A 20,662-nucleotide genomic window follows, 5' to 3' on the forward strand; every position below is an offset into this window, starting at 1 on the left:
TGTGATGGTATGGGGCTGGAGAACAGGGTGTGCAAGGACGTGCTTGGAGGCTGGGGTCTGGTCAGCTCGGAGAAAATAGCAGGCAGTCAGTTCTCCAAGGGTGCTTTCTCAACCTAAATTGTGGTTTTATGATTCAGAGCCATCTGATCAGTCCTCCGCCTATTCTGTGTTGCTCTTGAGAGCAGGCACTGAGCTCACAGAAGCCGAGCTGTGTCTCTCTCCACTCCCACCTTGGATAATTTCTGCTGGTGGAGCATAATAGGACCCCCAGCACGAGCAGTGTCCTGGCTGAGAGCCACCCTTCTTTGCCCTCTGAGTCTCTTACCTGCTCCCAGGCATCCAAAATTATGACAGAGATGATCCAATCATCTTAAAAATCATGCTTTTTGAGAAACACACGTGGCTGTGACACCTCAGAGCATTAGGCTCAGGAGGTTAGGTGCTGGAAAGGGCTGATGAATATGAAAGAGTGTGGCACGGTTGCTGGCTGAAAATACTCTCATTTATTTGCTTTCAAAGTGTCCAAGTTTAAAGTATTTTATCAGACAGGGTAGTTTGTGCTTCTTTAAGAAAATCTGAAGTGCCTCAAGCTGTGCTCCATGTGCATTTCTTTGGGGAAACTCTGGTTTGCAAGCAGGGAAATGTTGAAATGGCTCAAAATTGGAAATTGCTGTTGCCTTGGACCCTAATTCCTTGGACATATCAGTGAGCTGTGTGCATGTCCCAGCTGTCCAGCAGCACTTCATGGGGCACTCAATGCCAGTTTTTAGGCAAAAGAACCAAAACCATTCAATCTTAGCAAGTTGTCACTCATCAGCCGGACCTAAACATCCACGTGTGTTCCTGCGTGCATGATCCTGAACTGTCCACAGCCAGCGTGATTCAAAGCAGATGAGCTCGTACTGCTTCCTCTGAGCCTAAAAACGAGCATTTTTCCCCTTGAAAACACAAGGTTTGAGGAGCATTTCCCTGCTGAAAAGCTTCAAATCTGCTTGGACACGGCGTCCTGTTAAACCACGGTATCCCATTAAACCATGGTGTCCTGTTAAACCACAGTACCTCGCTCCTGGGTCTAAGCCCTTAATCTCCCTGGGTTTTATGAAATAGTACAACACCCAACTCCTTGATGTTATTTTGGTTCAAAAACGTAACATTTCCGTGCATTTAAAGTACGTAATATCGCAGTGCTTGCGTAGATGTGGGCAGCGTCAAGGGTAAGATTTTGGCTGGGTCTCTGCACTTTGCTGTCTGGCCAGTACTTATGGGCTTAACCACAGCTGGGTTCTTTGAAGGCTCTTCTTGGGTTTATTTCCTTTTATTTAGTAAATGGTGAAAAGGGAAAAGGCAAAATTTGAACACGTTTCTGACTAACAGCAAACGACTTGAAATAAATGGCCACACGTGACTTTCTTCTATCACAAAAGCAGGACGGGCGAAATTGCTGCTGAATTGTAAGCAAGGGGTCACCCTGCTCTGCAATTACCGTGGTCCCTAATGCACTGAATTGCAAATAATATCCGCTCCTGGAGCGTAATACTATCTGGCTCTGCGTGCCAGATGAAAATGAGCTCATAGACCAAAGCAGCCTGAGAAAACAGCTTTCAGAAGGGATGGGAAAACGGTCTTAATCTCCAGCCTGAGTGGGAAAGTAATCAGCCTCGGTTCCTTAACTCTGCGAGGAAAACCTTTGTACAACAGCAAGGGGCAAAGGTACCACTCGCAAATGGTGTTGTGTTAATGGCCTCGCTGCTGGGTGTCGCTGGGCTGCAGGAGGAGGTTTTCAGGGACTGCTTTCCCATAGGTTTCGGGATGGAGCAGCTTGCTGGGAACATGTGAAATGATAAATTTCTCTGTCCTGGACTCAAAAATGTGTTTTGAAACGGTGAATGGAAATGTATCACGTGGATAAAACTTTAGATATTTGAGTCTTCTGATTTTTAAAGGTTATTATTTTTTAACAGCAAGAGTTTTGCCCTGATTTGTCCTTCCCCTGTGACGGAGTTACCCAACCTTACCAACTGTCCTGGCAGTGACTGAGCTCCTGAAGTGCACTCCTCCTTGAAATGGGGTGAGTCTAAACCTCACTGCCAGAGTCTTGCAACATTGGTGGTTTCTGTATAACTGTCTCAAGAGCACAGATTTTCTTGAACTTCTCTTTTTTGGCACTTAATTTCCCATAGGGAACATCTTTTCTAGGAGGACTCCATTGGGTGTGTGCACCAGGTCTGAGGCCAGGACCTTTTTGTCTACAAAATGGTGCATAGAGAGCATCACTGCTGGGTTGGAAATTCAGAGCCCAACCTATTTCTGTGCTCAACTAACAGAACAAGTTCACTTTTTCATCCCTGGCAGTATTTCCTCATGGTGCCTGGTTGGACTATATCTAAATTGCTGTGCAGCTCTGCACCAGTATCCCCAGTTAGTTCTGGGACTGGTAGGAATGGAGCTTGGTGGGCAGTGATGCAGATGTGCTGCTGCAGTTCCTGGAGCCTGCAATATGAGGAGTCTGCGGGCCCAGGAAATTTGCCCTCCCATTCTGTGTGGTGTGGTGTATTTGGTATATTTTGGTATATTTATGGTTTCTTTTATTTTCCTGGACGTGCGAGTTTAGAGGATTACAGAGAGATACTGGAACAGCCCTTTGTGGTGCTTACACCGCAAAATCCCTTTTGGGTTCTAGCGGTCAAAAGAAGATCATTTGCATGATTTTTCTTTTTTTACTTTTTATTTTTAAGCTGATGGATATTACAGAAAGGGAACACTTAAAGTTGCTCGCAATACGTTCTGCATAGGGCACAGAACACGGTCACGATTTGGCAAGTAGTGGTGTCACACACCAAACGTGTCCCCTTTAACCTGTCCATCCTGGCTGCTGGCATTTTTCATCACAAAATGAGCAAATCTTAGCTTGGCAATAAATAAATGAAAGGGTAGGAAGTATCTGCAGGCAGGACCCATTGAAACCGCAGTGGTCAGAAGGATCCACTTCTTGTAATGCCATTTATACGTCTGTCCGTGTTTGTTTTGCTCTCTCTGAGCAATGCTTCATGTTTCACCCCGGTGTTTTTCATTAAGAGGCCTTGGTGTGTGTTCAAAGGAAGTTAAATATCCTCATCTTCATTCCACCCCTGGGGAAATCAAGGTGCAGCGAAACGAGACGGTCTGTGGCCGTTGCGGTCCTGCGAGAGATGGGCATGGAGAGGGACTGGCACTTTCCACCCTCTTCACACGAAAAGCCTGTCTAACCCTTCCCGATTCCCCTAGCATCTCTTGGCCCCTGCCCGTGGCTGTCAGAATCTGCGAGGGGTTGGGGGACAGGGGACAAGTGGTGCCATAATTTGACCAAGATCCGTGGAGCTGCCTCATCTGCACTACCCACATCTGCTCAGCTTAAATAATATACACATTTTTTTTCTGACCAGAATGATTTTGATTAAAAAAACATTAATTTTTACTCTCGTGAGTAGCTCCTTTGGCAGCAGGGACAAACAGGACTGGGACAAAGCAGCTGGGAGCAGTTTGAGGTAACAGCTCTCCCAGGTGCTGGTGGAAGAGGATGGGAGCTGAGATGCAGCTGGCATGGGCACTATAAAAGGGCTTTAACTCTTTTTACCAGATTTGTTAAGGGTTTTGAGTGTTTGTAGGGTAGATGTCTTCATTGCAGATGTCCTGTGCCACCCTATATCTCAGTGCAACCTCATGGTTTGGAGGTGATCCTATGAGGCTGCATCCAGAAGGGAGTAGGCTTGCTCTGTATAAGGTCAGCTTTTCTCAATTTCTATGCCCCTCTTCTTTGTTGGCTTTTCTCCTTGGAAAAAAAAAAAAAAAAGAGCTGAGGATGAGACAAGAAATAGGTTTATTTTCATCTGGATCCTTCTTAAAAAGTCTGGCTGTTCAGGAGTGCAAAGAACCATGAAAGGAGGCATCAAGTTGATGTCCCATATGTCACTGGATGCCTTCCTGTGTTCATTTCAATCAAGCCTAGCGTGCTTGACTGTCCTGGTTTTGGCTAGGGTAGAGTTAATTTTCCTCCTAGTAGCTAATACAGTGCTGTTTTGGGGATTTAGGGTGAGAATAATGTTGATAATACACCGATGGCTTAATTGTTGCAGAGCAGTCCTTACACCAAGCCAAGGAATTGGAGGTTCTTGCTCTGTCCTGCCAGCAGGCTGGTTGGGGTTGCAGCAGGAGCTGGGAGGGGACAGACCCCGGACAGCTGACCCCAAATGTCCAAAGGGGTATCCCATCCCATATGGGGTCATGCTGAGCAATTAATATGGGATGGGTACAGCTGATCTGGGTGAGACCTCATGGAGCATCTTTATTTAAACTCTTGTTTGCCTTCAGAGACCCTGTCCTCAGCTCCGTGGGTCTCCCTGCTGGGTCTTTATGGCCCCGTCACTGCTTTCCAGGCCATGGGCTAGTGAAGGAGAAGGGCATGAGAAACATGGGCTGTTTTTTTTTTTTTTTTCTGGATTTTTCTTGTGGCAGGGAGTGGCTGGGGATCAGAAAGCGCCGCTGGAGCCCTCCTGGCTTTTCTCTGATGAATTATGTGTGGGTGCCAAGATGTCTTGCTAAATATTAAGCCTGAACTTTAGAAAATGGAAAGTCTTTCCTCCCCGGAAAGGTTGGCATTAAGGCAAGTGACAACTGCACATGAATGATCCTCTTTGTTTGCTTTGCCTTTACTTTCACTCGATTGCTTTAAAATCTTGCTGACGGCTTGAGTAGCTGAGAAGCCTCTCTTGGGAACCTGCCAAATATGCTTCAGTGCAGTTTATTTTATTTTAATTTTTTTTTTTACAATTTGTGTTTGGCATGGGCTTGGTGTATTTTTCTCCCCCACTTTTTTTTTTTTTAATATATCAGATAACCAACTTCACCCTACACCCTTGCCCTTTGTTTCCTTGGGTGAAGGCTGCCAGTGATGTAAATGGGTTAATGGCCAAATGGGCCTCTTCTCAGCAGCCTGGTGTGGAGCTGGAGGTGCTGGACACCTTTGATTTCTTCTCATTGCTCGGGTTGGACCTCTCTGTGCGTTACGACATGGACATGGTGTAAATGCCTACAGAAATTCCTGAGCTTGTGCTCAGCAAATTAGGCTTTCGAATGGGAAAACTGGGCTGTCTTGGGATTATTAACACAGATAGCACTATATGTAGCACGTAGATAAATCAGGTGATGTGAGTTTGGGAGCTCCTTCATTAGCCTTGCCATGCTTGAACACAAAAGCATTTTGCAGGCTCAATTCCCAAAATGCGAGTTGAAGCTGGGGTAAGGCATGTTGTGGCTTTTCTCCTGTGTTACCTGCAGACTTGGATATCCAAAGCATTTCATTCAGTCTCTTTTCAGGTGTCATTAAATCTCTTTTTTTCAGAAATTTCATATTTTCTGGAATTTGAAAGGATAAATGAGCTGGGTTTGAGGAGGAAAATCCTGCAGCCAGGGGAGAGCTCAGTGCTTTGCATGTTGGAAGGAAGCTGCTGTGGATGCTGCGATAAGACATCGAGTGCTCTGTCACTGAGATCCCTTTAGGTCGATCCTTGTGTTTTTATTGAGCAGCAAGAAGCCAAATACGCCAGGAGAAGGTCTGATGGACCTGGTGGTCCCACAGCTTGGTGGTCTGCCATCATCCTGGGCACCTCCAAATGGTAATCAGAGTCCTGCTGGTGCCCAAACTGCCTTTGAGCTGCGTGGCACAAGCATCTCCTGATTGCCCCACTCCGGGGATGTGAATAGATTTAATTGCTGAATGTAGCTACAATTGCAATTAAGTCTATTCAGCCCGATAACGAGGCATTCAGGGATTTAGGAGCTTTATATGCTTCAATTAGATTCAGTTGTTAAGCCCAAACTTAAGCCCAGGGTGCTCCTCTGAAGTCTGCAGTCTTCAGGCAGTCCTACAGTGTTGTAATCCTGGAGAATTTGGGGTGATGCTTTGTGGCAGGAATGGGGGGAGGAAAGAAATCTGTGTAAATATGCACACGAAGCAGTTAATTCCTGGGATGTTTTGCTGGAACAGGGAAGTGTCAGCCAAAATATCACCCTGCAGGCTCAAGCTTGTGCAGGATGGGGAGAGCTGCACCGTAGCTGTCCTTACTTCTTTATCCTTACTGTACCTAAACACCTGAAAGCAGGATTTCTTTTATTCTTTCTCTCTTTGAGCTTTTTGGCCTGGTTATCTCTTGGCTGGGAGGTTTCAAGCTGCAGGAATGGATAGCACCTACCACGGTGAGACCTGTTCTCCACTGGGTCAGGAGTTTTTGGGATGCCAGGCACTGGGAAATAGCCATCGGTGTAGGGAGGAGACATGGGGATCACCTGCTTCAAGCAGCTAAATGTGGTGTGGGGTATGAGAGCCCTGCTTCTTCCTCTGAGTGTCTTCTCAGCCAAAATTTCCTATATTTGTGTGCTGTGAGCTCTGGGGATGGCTGGGAGGGGGGGGGTTCACCCTCCTGCTGGATTGCTCTGTGGTGCAGCCCCTTTGGCTTTGATGGGTGCAGGACATGGTTGAAGTCCCTCTTGGGGTAATTTCCTAGATATTCAAATCCAGGTGCTAAACACTGAAAAACCCCATTCCCTTTCCCACCCCGTGCCTCAGTTTCCCTCAGTTTTGCCTGTTAGTAGCAATGCCAACATCCTCCAGAAGAACACATCTAAGGCTGTCTTTTAGAAAACTGTGGTGTTGTGTGATGAGACCAAGTGCAATCACAGTTTTGTTTGAGCTGTCTTTTCCCACACCCCTCTGTGCTATCCCAGCACCCCTCCAGCAATGCCAGACCCCTGCACTTGAACCACAAATTAGCTTTTCACCCTGCCCTTTGCGTTTCCATCCCCTCCAGGGCTGGAAAACCCTTTGGCCGCCTACAAACAGAGACTCTCCCCCCCCTTCCCCAAGCCGGCCCCTTCCTTTTCAAACATCCCACTTATTTTATTATTATTCTGTGCCCACGAGGTAAAGATTTTTTTTTTCCCCTCCCTTTCTCCCCCTTCCTTCTCTCGCACATTCCTGCCCCGATAGCGTGCGGGGCGGCATCCCCTGCCCGGTGCTCGTCCGTCCCAGCTGCTGGCCCGGTGGAGAAGGAGCTGGAGCTGGAGGGGGGGATGCCCGCAGCAGCCCCTCCTCCTGCCTCATAACTTCTTCCAAGCGTGCGAGGAGTTTCACAGCAGCCCAGCCGACACGGTCGCCCACTTTTGGGGGCCTCTTGCCCATGGGGAGCAGCCAACGCACAGTGGCTTTGCCCAGGTAAGCGGTGCTGGCCGCCTGCAGCTGTCTGTCTGTCCTGCTGTCTCTCTGTCCTGTCTGTCTGCCCAGGTGTTGGGTTTTTGTAGGCTCAGCACGCACTCGGTTGTGTTTTTCCCACTCTTTCTGTGCTCGGGTTGCAGCTGAATGAGATGCATCGTGACAACAGGATGGGGTCAATGGGGAGGACGAGGGGGCTGCACGTTTTTCCCCCAAACTTCCTAGCATTGCATGAGCAACCCAAAGGATTGGGGTGCCTGAGATGGCCAAAACCTGTCTGTGGAGTGAATTCTGGGGTGATTTCAGGCTCCCTGTGATGGGAAGAGGCTCGGTGGCATCAGCCAGTCTCAGACACAGGGAGAGGTGGGGAAAAAGCGCTGTCATGTGCAGCACATGGTGGCTTGTTTTTTTGTTTGCTTGTTTATTTTTCTATTTTTTTGAGGCTTTCTGGGAGGAATTGGGTTCTTTTTACCTCCTTTGATATGCTCAGGGGGTCCAAGCATTGCAGTGGGCAGAATACAGCCCCTGTAAACTTCCCACCTGCGGAATAAGGAGCTATATTTTTTTCTTTTAATCTTGTTCGATTGGATTGTGTGAGGTGGATGCTGGTAAAACAGCCAGTGCTGAGAGCGAGTCCTGGATCAAAGCTGCAGCAACAACAGAGCAGACCCCTCTGGGACTAGTTATAACTCCAGACAAAATGAATATTTCAGCGGGTTATGGGAGAAACAGCAGAAAGGGTTGGTCTGAGGCCGTTCCTGGCTAGGGAAGCCAGATCCTTTCAAGGGAGACATTGCATGCTTCTGGGCTGGGTTCTGCTTTCCTACAGCTGGACCAGAGTGGGTCTGTGGAGATTTAGTGGTTGTAGGGTCCAAAAACTTGCAATGAATGCAGCAACCGCTTGGATGCAAACTGTGTGTATGCAGCTCTGTGCTGTGGGTCTGCTCCTTTCCTGACCCCGCAACAGGTCCCAATCCAGGCTTTCTAGCACCAGTGACCCAGATCCTTCAGCACCAGTCCACCGCTTCCCCCTGTAGCTGCTGAAACGATGCCTCGTGTGGAATGGCAGTGATTAACAATTTCATTTGGCTGCTATCCACTGCAGGCCCAAAATAATGTAATCTCTGCTTGCAATCAGGAATTACAAGGAAGTGATTTTTTTTTATTTTTTTTTCCCAGGGAGAGGAGAAAATTAGCCACCAGGCAGATGATTCATGGGGTGTCTGAGAAGTCTGTGTGGCTCTAACAAGGAGGTTGGGTTGTAGGATGGAGCCTGCAGAAACTGCTCTGTGTGTGCCATCCTTGGAAGGAGCGGTCCTGCCCAGGGAGGGGATGGGTGATGCTGTCTGGGCTCCCAAATCCTGCAAAGTGTCCCCTCTGTAGACCTCTTGCTCCTCTTCTCCACTACCCCAAGCAGCATCAGGTCAGGCTGTGCGTGGGGAGATGCACTGGGCTGGGAGGTGCGTGGGGTTGTTTGAAGAGCTGGCGTGTGAATATGGGGACGCATCCTCACCTGCTGGTCCTGGCTCAATCCTACAGGCATTATGAGTGTAAAATGTTTATACAGTGCAGGACTGGGGATGGTTGGGGTGATATTTCCTCTTTAGAGGCTGTTTGAATAGTGACCATGCAGGGGTTTCTTGCTGGAGCATCTCCGTCAGCTCTCCCTGGTATTAAATATTGGTGTGCTGGGGCTCTTGGCTGGAAGAGGGCTTATGCACATAAAAGCTTGTCTGCTTTTTCTAGCTATTTTCCCAAGCATGGTTTCTCATGTTTCAGCTGTTCTCAGGTCTGGGTTTGTTCCTCTGACCCTGCTTATTCTAGATAAGGGACAAAAGAAAGAGGATGAGTGCAGGAGGACATTTCCAGCTCCTTATCAGGCCATGGGGACCCTGCCACAGGCTGTGGTGTCGGCACCGTGTCCCCTTGCATAATTGCAGTGTGTGACGGTTTGCTGGGCTGAGTGATGCTTTCCTGGGGTCTTGAGGGAGCACAGACCCAGCAGTAACTCCTGTGAGAGTTGGGGGTAGCAATGAGAAACATCCAAAATGGGTTTAGCTGCATCTGCAGGAGCTTTGGTGGGAGCTTTGTGTAGCGCTCCACAGGAGTGAGTAGAGAAGGTAGGCCCAAGTCACCAGGACACCCTGGTGGCAAGGCCTAGCTCATGTCCTTGTGCCAAGGAGAAGTGCTTTTGGGAAGGTTTACATGATTCACCCATTGGCATAACCCTCAGTCACCATCACCTCGCTGACTGATTTGGTTTGCAGTCAGTCCATAAATACCAAACCTGACTAGATGGACACAGGGAGCCGGTTCTCCCTGAACCATTGACACCAGGTTATGGTGGATGTAAAATATGATTGCACCAGAGGGCAAAATTTAGAGATTAAAAAAAAAAAGGGAAGAAAATGATGAATTATGCCAGGACTGCTTGTTCAGGGAGATACTTGACTGCCACAACGCCCTTGCTTCAGTGCCTCGGTAATCCTGACAGTGTTGTGCATGAGACCTAGAAGACAAAAGTAGTTCAAATCAACATGGCCTTGCAGTCTCACCATCTCAGCAGCATGGAGATGTCATGGGAATGACATCTCCACATCACTTAATGGAAACTGAAGCTGAGACTTGTGGAGGCTCCATCCTTTTCAGAAGGGCCTGTCAGTGCAAGATGGTGGCTGGTATCTGAACCACAGTCACGCCAAGAGACCCAGGAAGGATTTAGGGCACATCCTTGTTGTGGGGGATCTTCTTTTATAGTGTGTGGGGACACCTGGTTTCATAGCACCCACTGAGGTTGGCTCCTGAATAGGGTGGTGTGGGGTTAGGCTGTAGGTCTTGGGGGTCTATATGGGGCTGCATGGGGTGAGAGTGCTTGGAAGAGGAGATTGGCAAGGCTAGGGGTCCTGAGAAGGAGATGGGCGTGTGTAATGCAGGGTGGGGGACAGGGACCTGCATGTCCCATGCACAATTCCCCCTTACACTGTTCCATTACACTCATCTGAGATCTTAATTTTGCCAAGAGCAACGCAAATCTGTTGGGGGCAATGAAACAGCCCTGGCCCCATGACAACAAGAATCAACCTGGAGAATTTATCCTACCACAAACCAAGAGACTTCCCCTTACAGAGAATGCGGGACCTGGGCTAGGATCTTTTTTTTGTGTGTGTCCCCTCTGCACTCAGTCATGCGGAGGGGCACTTCCCAGTGCCGACGGCCTCCTGGAAAGCAGCCAGGCTGAGCAACCTGAGCAATGCAGGCCTGGCTGCCGGCCAAGCAGTCAGTCAGTTGAACAATTGACTTCCTACCCTCTCCCTTTTATTTTTTAACCCTCCCTACCTGCTGATCTTGTCTGTAGCATCCGTGTGCCCGAGCTGAGGGCTAGAACAGATGGAGGTGGCAGGAAGAAGGTGAAGTCGTTTTGGTTCCATGTTTCTGGTGACACACGCAATGACTGTTTGACCATTGCTATGTGTCTGTCTTAGCTTTTTCAGTTGGATTTTTTCATTTTTTTTTTTTTTTCCCCCATTTTAAAGTAGGATTCACAGTGTGATGCTTCTCTGCTGGTGCCCACCTAGGTGCTGCTGGCAGAGGCTGGAGGAGGATCAGCAGCCCCATTGGGAGGCCACTGATTTGCTTCATGTGGTCTCCAAGCAAACCTGTCCTGTAGGGTTACCCACCCCAGATTTTTACTTCTCTCTTTGCCTGTTTTGAGGGCAAGGAGTGGCTGGAGGCAGGCAGAAAATCCTCCTTCACTGCTTGTGATGTTTACACAGGCAAAATCATCACTGCCTTCCAGACAGGGTTTCTTGGAGAGGAGGAAGGAGCATGGCTGGAGGCAATATTCACAGCCACCGTATGACAGCAGCTTTCTGCTTGGAAGGTTTTCTAGGTGTAGCTAAGATATTTTTACTGTCGTTAATGTGAAAACCTTATGTGGAGGAAAGCAGAGGGAGGGCCTAGCTTTCATTTCCTGGCTTATAAGGCATCTTTGCTTTTTTCCTTGGTGCTTCTAAGCTAAAATGCTCCGTCTGGTGGTCCGAGGTCCTGCTTGAGTAGTTTCTGCAGATGGGGGAAATGGCAAAACCAGCCCCAATGGCATGCAACTCTCCAAGTTGCCCTGTACTGGGGAAAAGATGTGACCAGCCAGTGACTTCCAGCTGCTTGTCACCTTTCCATCAACCTTGCTGCCCTGTCCCCAGTGGGCAATGGCCCAAATGGTCACTGAGGCCAATGGTCCTCAAGGAAGAGGGTGGTGAGCAATTGCATTGTGCATCACTTGTCTATACACTTTATTATTATTATTTTCTTTCCTTTCTTTCCTGTCCTAGTAAACTATCTTTATCTCAGTCTACAGGTTTTCATTTCTTTCTAATTATCTCCCCCTACATCCCAGAGAGGGAGAGGAGAGGGTGAGCGCATGGCTGTGTGGTGAGGAGCTGCCAGCTGGGTTAAACCATAACAGAGCCACACTACAACCTGGTGGATAGGGAGAGGATGGGGCAAAAAAACCTCCCCACACCCCATCTGCCACCCAGGGGAGAGCTGAAATCAGCCTTGGCCATGCTCTGACTCACCGAGATGTTAATGTCTGCTTTTATACCTGGCTGTCCCCACCGCGGTGACATTTCTTGGGGAAAACATCAGCTCTGGGGGCTGAACCTCAAGCTGGTGGGGCTGGGTGGTTGGCAGCCCTCGTGGGTCACTGCCTGGAACAAACCAGGCACGTTCAGTTGGGTGCTGAGGCAGAAAATAGGCTTCCTCCAGCTCTTTCTTCATCTTTTTATTGAGCAGTCTCATAGGATCCCCTCCCTCCTCTCCCCATCGTATGTTAAACACCGCTAGGCAGCGCAGCCCCTTTAAATCTGGAAATCAATGGTAGTTATTAAAAAAAAAAAAAATAACACCAACAAAACACTTTCTCAAAGCTCTTGCTGAGGGAGGGGAGCTGTTTACCCGTTCTGCAAGGAGCAGCAGTTTCTCGTGGTTGCTGACGCTGCTGTTTGAACAGGCTCCGTGCTGCAGCGTGGGGGTGAAAACGCTCTTTTTGATGCTTTAAAATGTTCCCATTTTGTGGCAGAATCACCTGGAGCAGGCAGGGCAGGTCCTTCAGGAGGGGAGGACAAATTGATGCATCCTGGGGAGCTGCAGCTCTGAGGACATGGTGGTTGCTGGACCTCCGAGGAGGTCTCTCAGCCAACACACAGTGTCACCGTGCCACCACTGATAGCTTCTGCCATGTGGGATGTCCCAACCTGTGCTCCTCTACCTGCTTCGTGGCTCTTCTGGCTTCCTCTGGGATGTTCATTTGGGGCATCCCCTGCCCCAGGATGGTGCTGGACCAGAATTAAAGCTTTGCTGTAATGCCTTGCGTGGTTGAATGTGGCCACCTGGGGTGTCAGGGCAGGGTTGTGATGTGGGCAAAACCTCAGCCCCTAATGGAGCTCTTAGGGGAGCCCAGCTCCCTTCCCTTCCTCTGTCCAAATTACCAGCCTTGGGCAATCTGGTGCCCATGCCCTGGGGAAGGACAGGACAGGGCTGCCCAAATGGTACAGCAATAGGGGATGCAAGAAGGGAAGCCATGGGGGCTGTGCAAAATGCTCTCCTTGGATGCACCGAGGATGCCTATTGTCCTCCTCTTGGGCCCAAACTCCATCACCACGAGGGCTGGTGAAGGTGTGAGTACAAAGACATCCTAGATATGGAGCTGAAGTTACACAAAGTGTTGTCTGAGAAGCCACATGGAAGCTCTGGGCCTGTAGGGGGGTCTGGAGACCCCATCTGCTTTGGTTTGCCCACTCAGCATCCAGCTACATTGCTGTGCCCATGGGGTTAGCTCTGTCATGGGGCAACGAGGGGTCTCCTGGCTTTAACCCACACTTGGTAGGAGACCTTTGTAGGAGAGATACATGGGATGGAGGAGAAATGTGAGATGGGGAAGTAGCTGAAATGTAGAAATGTAGCTGGGGAAGTCTTGTGCTAATTGATGAGCCATGTGCCCACTCATTTTCCAGCTACTCCATTCGTATGAGCTTGCTTTTCCCTGTGTTTCTTGTAGGGCTGCTTGTGGCTGCTGAGCTGAATCAACTGGTTTTCTAGTGGTGATTTAGCTTCCAAAGCATCACAGGTGGACAAGAATGAAAAAAATAAGACTTTCATGCACCACCTAGGAATTTCTACTGGGTACAGGACTGTTGGTTGGAGTGTTTAGCACCATGGTCTGACTTGGATGCACTACGGATGGCCCTGTTGGGATGTGCTGTCTTGTTGCTTTGATACCTATCATTGGTGCTTTCAAGAATTTAGGAAATCCCAGTTTTCCTTCCTCGTGTTACGGCCAAAACTTTATGGGAAAATGGTCCCAAAGGGGTGTGAACACCCACACAGGAGGAACGGTCTGAAATGGGTGCACTGGTCCATTCCCAGCTCATCTCAGAGAGAGGCTCTGAGCATCTTCAGCTGGAGTTAGCTCTCCTGAACCACTCAGTTAATCCTGCATGGTTTGGACTGCATAAGCGCAACCCCAGCTAAGCCTGGAGAAGGTGTCCAAGGGGTCTTCAAAACGACTGGGCTGATCCCAGCCCCAGCTTTGGGTCTTGGTGCTGTTTCGCACCACTTCTTGCAGTGGGAGCATCTCCTCCCCTCGGATCAGTCCCCAGGGAGTCCCAAAAGTTTCAGGAGGCTGCCTCCAGACACCAACAAGTCGGTGTGTTCATATTTCCTAATGGAACAGCTTGAATTTCCTATTCAAGGGGTTTAGAGAGAAATCAATTACCATAAAAATATATTAATTGCATTTAAAAAAAATAATAATAATAAGGCTGCAAACTTTTGACCCCCTGAGGCTTATTTCTCCCATGCAAGAAACAACCCATATTTAACCCGATCTCTCCTCCCCTCCAGAGCTACCTTTTTCCTGGCCAATGTCTCTGACTCCCTGCAGCAAATGGTGCCTGATCAGCGGAGAGTGGCTGCGGAAATGCCCCTGACCAGGCTTTTTCCATGTGGACATTTCAAAGCTGAAGGCAACAGCTGGCATTTCCTCTGCAGAAAATTACGAACACGTTTGCTTCCAAAGCTGACGGGCCCTCTAATTGACACCAGCTATTGCATCTTCACCCTGCCTCCTGATTTTTTTCTTGCGTTGGTTGTTTTGGATGTGTTTTTCTTGCCTTTTAGGGGCTGGCAGTAGTTCTCTCCTCTTCTGTGAGCCATTAGGATTTGCTCCCTCCTCTGTCTCCTTGCTGTTGTGTTAAGCCTCGAGCCCTTGCATTTATTTTATTTTTTTATCTTGACCCCAAAATTCAGTGGTTTGAGTCTGGCCTTTGCTTTTGGCTGGGTGCTGTCTGTCCCTTTGTCTTCCCCATCCAAATCTCCTGCAAAATTATACGTAGATGTGTGAGGATCTCAGTAACCTGTTAACTCTGATCCCATCAAAACCTGGACCTTCTTCATGCCTTTTTCCTGCTTCCACATCCCAAAATTCCTATTAATTCTCCATTCAGGCCACTCTCAATATTTGTTATGTGATTTCTTGAGAGGCTCCTGGGATCTTTCTCCTTAGGATTTTGTGATGTCCCTGATGATGCTCCAAGAGCACTCATAAGTAAATGCCCCTGCAGATTCTCTGCTGGCTAATATAGAGTTGTGCTTAGCCTTCAGAGGGAGCTGCAAAGAGGATATCCTTCCTTTACCCAGCTGGCTGTTTTCAGTATTAAAATATTTCTTGTTATCCTCTATCAGAATGGGCTGAAATTGTCAAGATTTTGCTGCATTGTGGGATCTGTTTGGTTGCGTGATGCTTGATGCAGCAGTGGGTGTAGGGACGTGATCATCTGGGAAGGCTGTGCGTGCCCAGATGCAGAGCTGTCATGTAGGTTTGTCGTCTGTATGGGACAGGGATAGCTGTTTGGGGATGGAGTTAGCCTCTGGCACCGGGGATCTGTGGATGGGAGAAGCATGGGGACCAGCTGGAGGTACAGGCAGGCACCAGCCAGATGAGACTGCAAACCCGCTGGGTCCCATCCCTTTTAGACAGACCTTGCTGAGTGGGGTTATTTATTTATCCCCAAATGCGCTCTCAAAAAATGGAAAAAGAGTTTATTACAAGCATATACACAGGAAGAATAAACGGAGAGGAACAGCCCAGCCGTTGGCACTGCTGCAAGTTTGCAAGACCTCCTTTTTTTTATCGCCCTCTTGCATCTTGCCAGGCTTCCCACAGCTCTGTCATCTGGTCCAGGTGTGGGAAAGGGAGAACCTGCTCCATCAACTTTACAGAGTTTGGAGGCAATTTGTTCAAGGAACTGTAAAACCTGGAGAAGTTGCCCCTATAAATTATTTACCAGAGGCAGTAAAAGATCAAGGAAATTGCTGGGATTCCTCGCAAAACCCTGAGGTTTATGGGGTCATTTGCCTGCCCCTACCAGGTTTCTCTAAAGTGCTCTGTAGTGGTTTAGGAGGTCTTTGACAAGGCAGATGGCAGCCAGTGTCTGCAAAGATGAGCTGAGACCTGCCAGATTGAAGTTTGCTAATATTTAATGTATAAAACAAGCGGTGAAGTGTCACCGAAGTGAACTGGTGGCTCTGAGTGACCTGAGCTGCCCTGGTGTGCTGGTTTCACCCTGAGGGGCAGCTGAGCTCCACCACAACTCCTTTTAATTCCCCTTCCTTGAAGGGGAAATATGATGGGGGAAAAAGCTCATGGGGTGAAATAAGGATAATTTAATGAATAGGAAAAGAAAAGAGGAGGGGGGGGGGGAACACAAGCAAAGGATACATGGAAGGAAAGAGATTATACTTCCCATAAATGAGCGATGTTTGGCCACACCTTGGGAAACAAGGCCTCGATATGTGTAGGGTTTTTTTGGGAGAATAGAGGTTTTCACGCCATTGGTGTGATATTGATGCTGTCCCAGCTACGAGCACAGAGCACCGAGCTACAGGGGCTGCTGTGGGGAAAGGGACTCCATCCCAGGCAGACCTGGGTTGCAAATGGCAGTCCTCCATTGGTCTCGGCCAACCCCAAATATCCCATCCCAAAAGATGGAGTGGCCTTGGCCAATGCCAAATATCCCATCCCAAAAGGTGGGGTGGCCTTGGCCAACTCCAAATATCCCATCCCAAAAGATGGAGTGGCCTTGGCCAACCCCAAATATCCCATCCCAAAAGATGGGGTGGCCTTGGCCAACGCCAAATATCACATCCCAAAAGATGAAATGGCCTCGGCCAACCCCAAATATCCCATCCCAAATGATGGAGTGCATGGTCAGAGGAAACCCAGGTGTGATCTTGGCTTGCTGGTGGGCTGTGGATGGAGGGAGCTGCAATGGAAGCTGCAGAGCATCCCTTTATGTTCATATAAATGGCCCTGTCTTGCCTACAACCTGTATTTTATTTAGGATCACAGCAAGATTTTGGAAAAAAAAAAAAAAAAAGGAAAAAAAAAAAACACAGGAAGGGGAAAAGCAAGATAGAAAACTACTAATTTTCCTTTCAACATCGGAGAATAACGCCCTTGAGTTGGGGATCATCTGTAACCTGGAGGTGCTGCAGTCATCCATCAAGGGCCCACGCTGGCGGCACAGCAGCAGGGGTTGGGTGGGTTTTCACAGCTGCAGCTCACTGCTGGAAGGCAGAGCACAGCTTTAGCTGAAATGTCAAAAGCCCGTGCAATAAAAATTTAAAAAGCTCAACGCAGTCAAAGATTTGCCACGTAGAAGTTCAACATGTATGCACAAACGCGTGTATGAATTCATGTCTGCATGTGAAATCTGTGGGATCTGGGTTGTGAAACCTTTTGCATCCTTTTCCTCACCTCTGCAATGTGATTTGAAGGCACAGCTATTCTGAACCAAAGCCTTTCTGCACCTACAGGGTGTTCGCATCTGCAGACATCAGCATTTGCTCTCTGAAGGCCCGGGGCTCGCTGTGTTTTTTCTTTGTTTCTACAAAGCCTCCTAGGATTTATTCCTTATATGATTGTTTTCCCATGGCTGGGTAAGACTATGTTAATATGCATTTCTTACTGTATTTGTTCAGTGCTGAAACATTAAACAGTATCAGGAAAAACAGCGAAGAATTGCATATCAGATGTTTGCCTGCAAAAATGTGCTTTGCCTTAGCCACCCATAGCGGCTACAGAAACTCAGAATTATTTTTTGTTGCTTTTTTTTTTTTTTTAATTATTTCCTGCATACATGTGAACTTGGACAGTTCACATGTTGAAGATTCTTCATGTTGAAGATTCAAATGTGCTTTTAGTTCATGTCTTTGCCCCTTGCTGGCTCCCCATCACTCTCAGGGCATCGTCACTGCACTACGTACCCCAGTCCCAGCTCCGTGCTGTGGCCAACGGTGCAGATCCTCTGGGTGAACCTGCTGTAGGATGATGTTGTCAGGTGCATTGTCATAACACAGGCATATTAGAGGAGTTTCCTTATTCTCCTTTAAGAATAGACCAATATTTTCTTGGAATTACAAAGTACTGGGGAGACTGGTCAGCATTTAAGCTTTTCTGATTTTTTTTTTCATGTTTTGGGCTCAGTCTATCCCAAGGACTCGAGCAGCAGGGATGTTTCCTGTACATGAATGTGAAATATTTATGAAAAACAATGGCTTTAAACTAAAAGAGGGAAGATTTAGATTAGAGGTTAGGAGGAAATTCTTCACTCAGAGGGTGGTGAGGCCCTGGCACAGGTTGCTCAGAGAATCTGTGGATGCCCCATCCCTGGAGGTGTTCAAAACGAGGTTGGACAAGACCTTGGGCAACCTGACCTAGTGGGTGCCATCCCTGCCCATGGCAGGGGGCTGGAACTGGGTGGGCTTTGAGGTCCCTTTCAACCCAAACCATCCCATGATTCTAACGGGGGAGCCTTCCCCATATAGACCAGTAAGACCATTAGGGCAGGCTTCGGTCTCAGCCATTGTGATGGACATCTGCTCTTGAAGGACCTACATTAGCTATCTCAGTGCATACTACGTGGTATTTCTGACATTATTTTAGGCACAGATATTCCCAGAATAGATTGTTGAATTTACAAACTAATATTCTTCACTTGGATTATATTTTGGGCAGAACTGTAGGGATTTGAAGGACAGGAGGAAGTGAAGAAGGGAGGAGGGAAGAAATGAAAGAAGAACTTTTGGAAGAACGTAAAAATAAAGGTCTCTGCAGGAACATTTCTGGAGGGATGTACATCTGTAATAGTATTAACACAGAGCTCAGAAATGCATTTGGAGTGCATGGGTTTGCTCATGTTCCTGGACACCCTATGGAGCAGAGGATTAAATGGGAAGGGAAAAGGGGATCCTTTGGCATTGCAAGAAGGATGCTGGAGCTGAGGGGTGATGGGGTGACCTCACCAAAGCTGATGACATGACTCTTGCAGAAGAGCTGAGGGTAAAACACAGTTTTCTTAGGTCTTAGCTCTGCACTTGTGCTGCGATACAGGAAGGAAAGGAAAAATGTGACCCTGGAAAAGAGCTAGGCTGGATGAAGTCATTGAGCTCTGAATTTCCACCCTGGAAGTGGTCCATGTCTCCCTGTGAAATCTGCTCAGTCCCAGCCAAGCAGGTGAGGCTCAGACCAGGAGAAGGAGTTTTTATTGTCCGTTTCAAGAGAATAAAACCCCTTCTGGCAACATCACTTCTGCTTCATGGAGAGAAGTCCCTGCCTTGCTGGGGGAGACTTCTGTAGCCTAATGAGCTGTCAGCAGTCATCCAGGGAGCCACTAAACCATCCGTGAGCAGTAACCAGAGCTTTCAGCCCCCTTTGGATCCATGATGATGGGCTGGATTTCCAAGAAGACCACGTGCAAGGCAGTTAATCCTAGATTTAGGGACCTGAAGGTTGGTCACAAAGCAGACTAATAAAGACTTGAGTGCGGGTGGCTGCTGTCTGCAGCAATCTCCTAGCGATGCTCGTGGGCTGATCCCGCACGATGGAGGCAGCAGATGTTTCCTTCTTCCATTGCAGCAGTAATGTTCACATTTAGGCTTAATTGAATATGGTCATTATTGCCTGAAGAAGGGTACTTTTAGGGAAAGGTGCTGGAAAACGAAGCTGAGCTCTCCCTGCAGCCAGCCTCAGCAAAGAGATGGAGGAGTGAGAGGGTTTATGGAATTTAATGCTGATTCCCCACACCAAGATGAGATTTGGGAGCTAGAGGAAAGCTTCCCTTGCCACGGCAGGCAGGTAGAGCATCCCATTCGGATGGCATACCTTAAAGCATCTTTTCTCCTGCAGATGAATGACTGCCCAGGCTGTGTGCTGACTCCAGGAACCGAGGAGCGGGTTCTTATCAAGGGAAAAGAAAATGCTGTGTGCCCAACTCCTTGCCCTAGCAGCGGCTGTGTCACATTACAGAGCCATGGCCATTCATGAAGGTATGTGGCAAGTGGGCTACCATGAGTGCAGCAGCTGGGGAGGATGCTGAGACACACTGGGGAGGGAAAGAAAAGAGGAAAAAAAAAATAAAAGCATTTTCTAAGCAGTTATTTCTCTAATGTCACATCAAGGTGAGCTGTAGTGCTGATACCTTTGACTTTTGCATTAGGTCCTTTTTTTTTGTTGTTACTTTTGAATCCTCCTGCTGCTATTTAGAGAGGCAAGGCAGTGTGAGGGCTCACCTCTTCCCTGGTTCCCCATTGCCTATGCAAGCCCACAGAGTTTTTGGGAATGAGGGGCTGGAACCAAAAAGACCCTGGAGAAAAGCCTTGTCCAGTTAAAGCATGATCCATCCCATGTCTGCGGAGCTTTGGGGTCCTGCAGGAGGGGGAGGCTCCTTGCAAGCTCCCAGGAATGCTGTGGGGCTGGCTGCGAGCCAAAGGGTCCAAATCCTTCCTCTTCGAATCCCTCTGCAGCAATAACCCCCCCAGGCTTTGGGGCTGTGAATTCACCTGGCGTAAATTCAGCAAATTCAACAAGGAGTTAATGGAGGCTTTGGCACCAGCTCCAGAATTAACTTGATTAAGTTCCTGTCCATCAATTAAGCCAATATAGTCAACTATAATGCTATTTAATTTGAAGCTGGGAACAGTGCAATAAATCAACGTTTACAGATGTCTCTGGCAAACCTGTGATTGATGAAACGTGGTAATTTTGGAGGTGCATGGAAAATTTCAAATAAAATCATATCCCCCTGTGATTAATATAGCTGTCTGTGTTGGTATTTTCTCCAGAAGGTACCCATCCAAATATGCTTAACATCACATGTTCCTAATGACAGCTTCAGGTACCTGATCCAAGCAGCGGATGCATGTGGGTTTCATTGCCCAGCCGGGCCCCTCTGGAAAAGGTGCTGAGCACCTGGCTCAGCATCTCACAGGATGGGCTCTGGTTGCCCCTTTATAGAGAAAAGGGCACCAGCCTTCCCATTTTGATCCCGTGGAGCTCCTGCAGCTCACTGTTGTCTTTTTCCT

The 20,662-nt window shown here is 48.1% G+C and overlaps 1 protein-coding gene across 1 annotated transcript in view; it reads left to right on the forward strand.

The window, feature by feature from the left end:
* Positions 1–5,349: 5,349 nt before the first annotated feature.
* The window catches only part of LOC137849946 (collagen alpha-1(VII) chain-like), a 101,988-nt gene continuing 86,675 nt past the window's right edge, over positions 5,350–20,662 (forward strand). The window contains exons 1-4 of the mRNA XM_068670132.1: positions 5,350–5,651; positions 6,166–6,231; positions 7,022–7,246; positions 19,488–19,627. Coding sequence (XP_068526233.1) covers positions 19,558–19,627 — 70 coding nt within the window. The 5' untranslated portion in view covers positions 5,350–5,651; positions 6,166–6,231; positions 7,022–7,246; positions 19,488–19,557. The remainder of the gene's footprint in view (positions 5,652–6,165; positions 6,232–7,021; positions 7,247–19,487; positions 19,628–20,662) is intronic.

The sequence above is a fragment of the Anas acuta genome, chromosome 1 (genome assembly GCF_963932015.1).
Source record: "Anas acuta chromosome 1, bAnaAcu1.1, whole genome shotgun sequence".
In the NCBI taxonomy this organism is placed as follows: domain Eukaryota; kingdom Metazoa; phylum Chordata; class Aves; order Anseriformes; family Anatidae; genus Anas; species Anas acuta.